Source organism: Dipodomys ordii, unplaced genomic scaffold (genome assembly GCF_000151885.1).
Source record: "Dipodomys ordii isolate 6190 unplaced genomic scaffold, Dord_2.0 Scaffold129, whole genome shotgun sequence".
In the NCBI taxonomy this organism is placed as follows: domain Eukaryota; kingdom Metazoa; phylum Chordata; class Mammalia; order Rodentia; family Heteromyidae; genus Dipodomys; species Dipodomys ordii.
In genome coordinates this window covers 2,473,440-2,483,000 of record NW_012267345.1, presented here as the reverse complement: position 1 = coordinate 2,483,000, position 9,561 = coordinate 2,473,440, and the positions used below count along the sequence as shown (strand labels likewise).

The 9,561-nt window shown below is 57.5% G+C and overlaps 2 protein-coding genes across 4 annotated transcripts in view; one reads left to right on the top strand and one right to left on the bottom strand.

The window, feature by feature from the left end:
• The first annotated feature begins 5 nt into the window (after positions 1–5).
• Rgs19 (regulator of G-protein signaling 19) lies at positions 6–4,483 on the top strand. Of its 3 annotated transcripts, XM_013030388.1 has the most exons (6): positions 6–26; positions 1,016–1,103; positions 1,234–1,355; positions 3,379–3,453; positions 3,525–3,759; positions 3,832–4,483. In XM_013030388.1, the coding sequence occupies exons 2-6, from the start codon at positions 1,074–1,076 to the stop codon at positions 4,021–4,023; spliced, it is 654 nt and encodes a 217-aa protein (XP_012885842.1). In that variant the 5' UTR covers positions 6–26; positions 1,016–1,073; the 3' UTR covers positions 4,024–4,483. The 3 variants fall into 3 exon arrangements, with proteins under 3 accessions (XP_012885842.1, XP_012885844.1, XP_012885841.1); XM_013030390.1 differs by lacking the exon at positions 1,016–1,103 and having other exon boundaries at positions 7–26; XM_013030387.1 differs by lacking the exon at positions 6–26 and having other exon boundaries at positions 932–1,103.
• Positions 4,484–5,271: 788 nt separating this feature from the next.
• Positions 5,272–9,561, bottom strand: part of Tcea2 (transcription elongation factor A (SII), 2) — an 8,688-nt gene continuing 4,398 nt past the window's right edge. The window contains exons 4-10 of the mRNA XM_013030386.1: positions 8,550–8,640; positions 7,418–7,548; positions 7,131–7,187; positions 6,654–6,808; positions 6,434–6,580; positions 5,636–5,707; positions 5,272–5,450 (exon numbers count right to left, since the gene is read on the bottom strand). Of these exons, the coding sequence (XP_012885840.1) occupies positions 5,442–5,450; positions 5,636–5,707; positions 6,434–6,580; positions 6,654–6,808; positions 7,131–7,187; positions 7,418–7,548; positions 8,550–8,640 (662 nt within the window). The 3' untranslated portion in view covers positions 5,272–5,441. The remainder of the gene's footprint in view (positions 5,451–5,635; positions 5,708–6,433; positions 6,581–6,653; positions 6,809–7,130; positions 7,188–7,417; positions 7,549–8,549; positions 8,641–9,561) is intronic.

Here is a 9,561-nt window from a genome sequence, read left to right as displayed (position 1 = left end):
GTCCGGAGCGGGGAACCGGGAAACCGGTGAGAAGGGGAAGGAAGCCCTGCCCGGGCCGCGGGCGGGCGGATGGCGCCGAGGAGAGGGAAGAAGGGGGACCCGGCACCGGGGAGAGGGAGGGAGGGGGACGGTGCCGGGGAGAGGGGACCCTGGATCAGATGCTGCGCCCCAGGAGAGCAGGCGGGCGCCCCGGGCGGCCCCACTGGCCGGGGCGGGAAGGGGGACGGGGACCCCAGCCGGCCAGGCCCAGGGCGGGGCCCTGTGCGGAGACCTCCAGCTGCCACACCCCTCCCTTCCCCAGAACCCGCGGGGAGGGGAAGCCCACGGCCCAGGAAGGCCGCCCGGCCCCGGGCCGGGCCGACCAGGCTGTCCGGGTCCTGGGAGGCCCTGCTGGGGCTCCGGGCGAGACGCTAAGCCCTGGCTTCTGAGCAGGAGGGCGGCGCGGGCGGCACCCCCAGATCCGACCCGGCCTCCCCTCACTGACCTCCAACTAGGAAGTTGGCCTCCACCGCCCTGGCTGGAGCCCCTGAAGTTTTTACAGCTGGGAAGCCTTGGTAAACCAAGAGGAAAAGCCAGGGAAGATGGAGCGTGCCAGCGTTAGCAGAACCCCAGATGCGGGAAGTCCGTCCGCAGGGCTGGCCTGGGGGCCTCCCAGGGAGGCCTGCTCCACTACCTCCCCACCCCACACCCTAAATTGGGGACTCCCAGTACGCTTGGGAGGAGCCAAGAGCCGGAAGCCAAGAAAGAGGAACCCAGGCTTCCTCCTTCCCAGGGTCTGAGCAGATGGGGTGCCCTGGAGCCCTTCTGTGTGAGCCTCCTCTGGGCCTGGCCTGAAAAGATGGGGGCAGAAGCTGCTCCAGCCCCTTCCTCGCGAACCCGCCCCCAGAATGCTCAGGCTGGGTGTGGGGAACAGAAAAGGGCCGGGGAGGGAAGGGAAGGGACCCTCTCAAGACCCTGCCCAGGGGGTGGAGGAACACAGTGTGCTCAGAACTCGGCCCCTTCCCCCGACCCCCAGGCCGAGGTAAGGGTCAGAAGTTGGCACCGCGGAGCCTGGGTGACCCCTCCACCCACCCATGCCCACCCCACATGAGGCTGAGAAGCAGGTATGCCACTCCCTGGACACCAGGGGCCAAATGGTTATTCCTTTAGGAGCCTGCCCGGGTGGGTGGGTGGGCAGACAGGTAGGGTCCGTTGGTTCTGTCCTGAAGGCTGAAGTGCCCCCCTCTTCCCCAGCACACAGAGCCAGAGGAGGCAGACAGGCCTCCCTCCATGTCCAGCCATGACGCAGCCCCCCTGGCAGCCCGCAGCCGCAACCCTTGCTGTCTGTGTTGGTGCTGCTGCTGCAGCTGCTCCTGGTACGTGGCCCGGGGGTGGGCCCTGGTCTCAGAATGCGCACCTGGGAGGTGCAGCTTGTGAGGACAGGGCTGGGCCCTGGTAGCCTCAAAGGTGCACCGTCCAGGGACTGCTGGACATGGGCGGCTGATGGATAGCATGCAGGCTCCCCAGGGGACTTAACAAGGCTCCTGTACCTAGTGTACAGAGGGTATGTCAGTGTGCAAGCACCAGGTATACTGCATGCATATGGTACCCATACACCCAGCAGATGCCTGTTGGTGCCAGTGTGAGCACATCAGGCATTAGTGGGACAAGCAAGTTCCAGATTTGAGCAGAGTCCTTAATGAAGGACTGTGTCAGAGGGCGCTGAGGGGACTTTGAGCCTCTGAGGGCTGAAGAGCCGCTAGGAGGATAGGGAAGCTGGTGGACATTTTGTGACTCACAAAATGGCCCTGTGCAGGCATAGAGCCCCAAAGTGGGGGCTCACCTGACCAGTGAGTCACTGGAGTCCAGAGAAGAGACACAGTACATAGTTAGGACTTCCTGAGAGCCTCAAGTGGCAGGGCAAGGAGAAGCAACAGGAATTGTGTTGCTGTGGAGGGTCTGGACATGGGGAGAAGTTTTCTGTCTAGGCCTTTGGACTGGATTTGTCTGTCATCTGGTAGAGTTGCTGGCTGGGCATGGACAAGGAAGAAGGCTCCCTTAAAAAGATCTGGGTGCTGTAATCCTAGCTACTCAGGAGGCTGAGATCTGAGGATCGCAGTTCAAAGCCAGCCTGGGCAGGAGAGACCGTGAGACCCCTATCTCCAATAAACCACCAGAAAACCGGAAGTGGCGCTGTAGCTCAAGTGGTAGAGCTCTCACCTTGAGCTGAAGAGCTGAGGGACAGCGCCCAGGCCCAGAGTTCAAGCCCCATGACCGACAAAAAAAAAAAAAAAAGATCTGGGTGCCAGGCACGAGTGGCTCACACCTGTAATCCTAGCTACTCAGGAGGCTGAGATCTGAGGATCTCGGTTCAAAGCCAGCCCGGGCAGGAAAGTCCATGAGACTCTTTATCTCCAATAAACCACTAGAAAACCAGAAGTGGTGCTGTGGCTCAAGTGGGTAGAGCACTCACCTTGAGCTGAAGAGTGTAGGGACAGCGCCCAAGCCCAGAGTTCAAGCCCCATGACCAACCAAAAAAAAAGAGCTGGGTATTGGGATCCAGGACCAGGCAGGTGTAGACATGTAGGCAAACAGCAAGTCACACTGCTAACATTGGATCTGTTTGTATCTTCTTCAAGAAAAGGATGAGGTTGAGTGCCCAGTGGCTTAAGCTTGTAATCCCAGCCAGTCTCAGAACTCAAGAGGCTAAGATAGACCTGAGAAGCAGAGTTTGAAGCCAGCCCTTGCAGGAAAGTCTATAAGATTCTTATTTCTAGTCAACTAGCAAGAAAGCCAGAGCTGTGGCTCAAGTGGTGAAAGCTCCCAGGCCCTGCATTCGAGCCCCAATACCAGCACAGAAAAAAAGCGTGCATGTGTGCACGTATATAACGTGCATGTCTATACATACACACGTGTGCATAGATGTGTGTACACACATACATACGTATGTGGACCTGGAGGCACTGCTCAGGTGGTAGAGAGTTGGCCTCGAGCAAAAAAAGCCAAAAGGAGCGCAAGGCCCTGAGTGCAGGCACCAAAAGAAGGGGGGAGGGGCAAAGGGGAGCCCCAGGGCTGACTCCGTAGCTCACACCGTCCCAGTCCACCCATAATCCTCACTACTTAGCAGAGGGAGGTAAGTGGACAATAACCAGACAGGGCAAAAAGTGACAAGGACAGGAGTGTGTCTCGGGAGGGAGCGTGCAAGGCCCTGAGCCTGCTGGAAAGGGGTGACGGTGAAGAGCCTTGCCTTGTCCCTCAACAAGCTGGTCCGGTGTGGGTCAGTGTGCAGAGGGCCTGCTCCACCTAGCAGCAGGCTGACATGTCTGTGCCAAGCCTCTGCCGAGGTCCCCACATGGCAGCCCTGGTGCACAGAGCAGTGTCACCATCCTTTATTACCAGGAACCAAGAGCGGCGGCGAGCGTGGCAGGCCTCACGGGAGAGCAAGCTGCAGCCCCTCCCCAGCTGTAACACTTGGTGAGTCTGGCTACTGCCACCCACGTGCCAAGGCCTGGTTATATCTGGCTTGACATGATCTGGTCCCACAGTGCCCCACCGAGCCCAGAAGAAGTACAGAGTTGGGCGCAGTCCTTTGACAAGCTGATGCACAGCCCAGCTGGCCGCAGTGTATTTCGGGCGTTCTTGCGTACAGAGTTCAGCGAGGAGAACATGCTCTTTTGGTTGGCTTGCGAAGAGTTGAAGGCAGAGGCCAACCAGCACGTGGTAGACGAGAAGGCACGGCTCATCTATGAGGACTATGTGTCCATTCTGTCCCCCAGAGAGGTGCGCCAACTGCTAGGCTGGGTGGGGGTGGCCTGGGAAGAGCACCCTCTGACTCGGTGCCAACCCCCGCAGGTGAGCCTGGACTCTCGTGTGCGGGAGGGCATCAACAGGAAGATGCAGGAGCCGTCGGCACACACATTTGACGATGCACAGCTACAGATCTATACGCTCATGCACCGGGACTCCTACCCTCGCTTCCTGGGCTCCCCCACCTACCGTGCACTGCTGCTCAGCGGGGCCCCCAAGCCCTCTCCTGAGGCATAGGCAGACATTCCAGCCTCTCTGGAGCAGGCCTTGGGGCTCACTTTCCTGGGCCTTGGCTGGCTGGCAGAGCCATTCATAGTGGGCAGTCGCCATGCTGCTTAGCTTTTCCCTTGCCCAGCTCAGCAAGTGCTCCAGCCAGAGTGGGTGGGCTGGAAGCCCCCACCAGCCTGTGGCTGCCTAGCTGGGTCTTCTGCCAGGGTGCCCTCCCATGAGAAGCCTTGGGCCTGGCCTCACGGGAGCCGCGCACCCAGGACAGCCTCAGGTGGAGCAGAGCCCCTACGGCAAGAGACATTCCTGTGTGAACTGTCTGCACCCCAGAACCTCAGAACCAGACGTGAAACCTCAAAGTGAAGCTCAAGCTACAGGGCCTGACTGTATTTTATATGTTCATGAACTTTAAGCCTCGAAATGTACTGACTATGTGTTTATCAAAAAAAAGATGAAAATGTTTTCATATTAATCTCCATTCCTCCAGGTACCTAAAACCGGGTTATCTTATTCCTGAAGGCACTTTTTAAATAGAAGCCTTTAAGAAGAGGACCATCCAGAGCCTGCCCTGGCCCTGCCCCAAAGCAGTGGCCCCAGTGAGTAGCTGTGCTGGCCCTGTGCAGGACACAAGGTCTGTAACTTGGCTTCAACCTTCCCTTGCGAAGCAGGTCAGCATTCTGCAAATGCTTGAGACGCCAAGGAGCCCTCGTCTCCCAGAGGACCCGGTAAAGCCAGGACTGCTGCGATGCCCTTGGTGCTGAGTACAATGTCATCTTTATTTCCAGGCCCTGTACTGCTCCATTTCCCTGCATTTCTGGAGCTTAAGCAATCTGGAGTTCGAACTGCCTAGGGTCCCGAGACTCCTACCCCATGGGTGAACTCCACTCTAGCTAGGAACAGGATGCAGGCTAAAACAAGTCATCAGAGAGGACAGCCAGTCCCTAGGCTGCCTACCTGAGGAGAGTGGGCAGATACTGGGCAGGGTACTAGTCTAAGGGCCTACGTGGGACCTCCCAACCTACCTCACACACACGTGTGTAAGCCATAACACATGACACGTGTGCCACCCCACATCACATCGTTCTATCATCCCCCCAAGAACTAGTAAAGCTCCTGTCTGCAGTATTGCTTCACCAAGCTAAATGCCCAAACATCTCCTGGCCTTATGAGGAAGAGGTAGCCACTGCGGTGAAAGACAGGCCAGTTAGCAGGGACAGGACCCCAATGAAGCCTCTGTACAGCCCACTAGACCAACAGTGGCAAGAAGGCAAAACAAAACATTTAATAATGAGGGCAAAGGGCAGAAAGGTGCATGGCAGGCAGGCAGGCTTGGGACAGGGCATGCTGCCTTCAGAAGGGTCTCCAAAGAAGCTGTGTTCACTGAAAACGCTGGAACCATGGCCCGCAGCAGCAGCACATCTGCACAGGGTTCAGCAGAACTGCAGGGAAGCAGTAAGGACTTCAACAGTGGCTCCCCGTGACCAGGACAGAACCCAACAGATTCACCCAGGACCCGGTCCCGGAGCCTCCCAGGAGGCTGCTTGGCCCATGCCATCAACCCCACATAGACTTAAGGCACCCTGCCCCCAGACAGCAAGGCCAGGGGGTCACCAAGCCCACCTACCTTCCAGCGGTTTCCACACTCATTGCAGACAACAAAGGTGGTCATGGGTTCATCAGAGCTGCGCGTCTGCACCTGTGAGGCAAGCAGCTGAGCCCTGGGTTGCAGAAAGCAACCTCTGACCTAAGCAGTGTGGCCTTTTGGAGCCCCTGGTCCATGGACCCCCGGGTGACTTGAACTGAGGCTTCCCACACACCCCAAGGCTGAGGCCTTGCTGGGCCTCAGCAAGGTGAGCTAATGTGGTAGAGGCCCTTGTTTAGATCTAAAGGGCTTCATGTTGGACTAGGCCCAAAGAGCCTAAAACGTCAGCTGAGGATAAGAGGGTCTCCGACTGGGAGTTCCACGGTGGGGGAATCAGCAAGAGTTCCAGTGGCTATGACCACCTTCCACAAGGGCCTAGAGTACTGTCCACAGCACTGACCCAGGGCCCCAGAAGGGAAAATGGCAGTTTCCATGACCTTTTGAGAAGTGTGGCCAGACGGGAACTATCTCAATCCACTCCCCCTTCCAAGCTCCTAACGTCTCTGGGTCCCAGGGTCTCCTCAGGGCATCCTCCTCAAGGCCCTGGGGCCCTGCAGCCATTTCCAGGCTGTGCACCATTCCTACCTCCCACCCGCACCAACACACACACCTGTCACTCTGTGGGCAGGGCTGAGCCGCTGTGCCCAGCACCCCAGCACAAATGAAACCACCCCCTGCAAGACTGAATGATGGGGGTCCTGGGTACGTGGGCTTGGGCTCAGAGCCCAGGTGTGAGCCGGAGGGCGGTCTGCATGCCCCCAGCACACAGGCGGCTCTCACCTGTGTGTAGGTGCAGTTCTTCTTCCTGCACTTGCCGCAGGTGAACAAGTCTGTCTGTGTGCCACCTGTGCGGGCCATCTGGTGCTCTCGGATGGCCTCCTTGGTCATGGCCTTACGGATCTCCTTCAGCTCATCACTGGCCATCTCCTGGGTGGGGGGAGGAATGCTCAGCCTGCAGATCCAGGAAAGCAGCCCCCTCCAGCCCTCTCGTGGGGTTCACCTCTGACGTCATCACAGCAATCCGCTGGGGCGGGATGACGCCACACAGCACATTCCGCCGCAGGTCCGGGTTCTTGGCATCCTTCAGGTTGGAGATACGGCTCCGCACACGGTTCTTGTACTTCATGTCTGTGTTTCCCACATCCCGGAAGATGAGTGCAGGCATTTAAGGACCCATCTGACACCACTGTGCTCTGCTGGGGGGTGGGGGCGCTAGGTGAGGCGTGTTCTTCCAGTAAGAGGCCAGTCCGCCCAGACTGGATGGGGAGCTGCGAGGCTGCAGCATTGTGCCTTCCCTATACCCACCAGCAGGCAGAAGGCCTCCTGAGAGCAAGCCACTGGGTCTAGGACAGGACAGATAACGGCTTGGAGAGGAGAGGGCATTAGCTCAGCAATAGTGTCCAACAGCCACCAGAGGGAGCTAGGCCCCGCAGCCTACAGAAGGCACTAACCCTATAGAGCCCTGAACAAAGGATATACTCCTCGATCTGAGCCGACAGATGTTCACAGTCCGTACCAACAGCCACATGGTCATCTGCAAGAGGGAGCCCTCACTAGCCATCCACAGTGCCTTTTCACAGGCCACCCCTCAGCCTACACAGCACCCTGACAGAGAAAAAAGGATACACTCCTCTCGGTGGACACTCACCAAGTACTCTAGCAACCCCGAAGACTCCTTCCAGGGACACAGGGCTGAGGAAGGCCCTTGGGGCAGAGGCCCAAGCCACCCACAAATCTGGGCAGTGTCAGGAACCAGGGACTCACGGTCCGTTTGCAGAGCGGCCGTCAGCATCTCACGGCATTTGTTGCGCACAGCATCACAGGTAACAGGGACTGGGGGAAATGTGGTGATCCTTGGGGTGGAGGGCGTCCTGGGCAGCTCTAATCTCTTGCGGCTGGAGAGACAAGTCCGGGCCCATCCTCAGAAAAGTAGGTGTCAAACTACCATTCCTACCTCCAAAGCCTGGGTGTTCCACCCTGACAAACCCCAAGCAAGTCAATGACTTTACCCATCTTCAATCCAGCCCAGCAAGCCCATGTGTCTGCCCCACGGGCCAGAGGACAATGGCAGGCGATGAGGTGCCCAATGGTTCACAGCTCAGTCCCCAGTTGGGGACAGGATGCCAGATCCTTCCTCAGCAGTCAGTGTCTGCTGGTTATATAGGCTGATGAATTCCTGCTACTTCTGGGGTTCCACCCTCCAAGAGTCCCTAGACACAGGCTATGCTGTTGAGAGGGACAGGCAGAGACCTGCAGTGGTATGAGCTAAAAGGAGGCTCTGTATCCCAGGTGATGCAGCCTGAATAAAATGGGTCAAGGATGACCCTCTCCAAGCTGGGCCTCAACAAGGGGCTGACCAATGACCGGGTGACATCTGCCCGGCTCTCCCCTCATTCTCCTATGTAAACTAACTTTAGCAGGAGGCATCCCAGAACAAATTAACTGTACAATTGTGTGGATGAGCTCAGAGGAGCCCAGAGCTCAGCCTGTCTGTCCTAGCCAGGTTCCCGATTCTGACCACTGTTTCCAGGTCTGGCCAAGAATGAAGCTGCTGCTCTGTGGCCATGGGTTCAGAAGAGTTAGGCCCCCCTCTTTGGTTCTGTGGGATCTACTGCAAAGGCCCCAGGCCCCAGAGCCCCAGAGCTAAGAAAGACAGAACAGGCCAGTGAACATCATCCAGGACAGACCGGGGAAAAGCAGCTCCCTGCTGAGGAGGGTAGCCAGGGATCTCAGACGGGTGGAGAGGGGGTCTCGGCTGTGGGGCACAGCACACAGCATGAGGCTGACCAAGCCTGTGTATGAAGAGAGCACTGTCCACAGAGCAATACTCAGGCAAGTGGACATCATCCTTTTTCTGCTGAGGATATCAAGGCCAGAAGGTGGAAGGGTATGCTACCTGGGGTCCACAGCCTCGGAGCCATCCTTTGAGGACGATGTGGGTAAAGACATGCCCCTCCCTCGATCCCTGGTTTTGACATCAGAGGCATCTGCCATTGCCAGAAAAGAGGGGGACACAGTGGTCAAGGAGACGGTAAGGCCCCACCCCCACCCCAGCCAGCAAGCCAGGCATCAGAAGGCTACGAGGCCCCCTGCCAGGGGTCTTTCTTCCCAGCAAGTCTGTTAGCCTCCCAGAACCCTCTTTTCATATCCCTCACCCAAGCAGACCACCATGGGGCCTCTCAGGGACCTATCCTCCTTCCCGTGCTGGCTGGAGACCCAGCATGTGTCCTTCTGTCTGGACTAGTCTGCCCTGGGGCCTAGGACGTGCTGCCCCACTTGTACCGATGGCCACGTAGCTGGAAAGAACAGCTGGTGTGACTATCTCACTAAGGTGGACAGGAGAGCTCAGGAGAGCTTGAGACCTTCCCAGGTCCAGAGGCCTAATACAAAGGGGCATCCCCATCCACAAGAACTTCCTTCTGCCCAGCCCTCCTCTGGAGGTTCTTTCCAGAGTACCCTGGCCTTGCTCTTCTCTGTTGACTTTCCCTGGTGCAACTTCCCTACCTCTGGAATGAGAGATTCTGGGTTTGCTCAGGCTCTTCCCTAAGCTCTTTTATCTCCCAACATACACCCTTAACAGTCAGCCTTCCCCACCATCACCAATGTCACCCACCCATCAAACCACTTCATCACCAATGGCATGCATTGAACCACTTCATCACTGATAGTACCCATCAATCCACTTCACCACCGATGTCCCCCATCAATCCACTTCACCACCCATGTCACCATCAATCCACTTCACCACCGATGTCACCATCAATCTACTTTATCACCGGTGTCACCATCAATCCACTTCACCACCGATGTCCCCCATCAATCCACTTCACCACCAATGTCACCATCAATCAACACCAATGTCACCATCAATCCACTTCACCACCCATGTCACCATCCATCCACTTCAC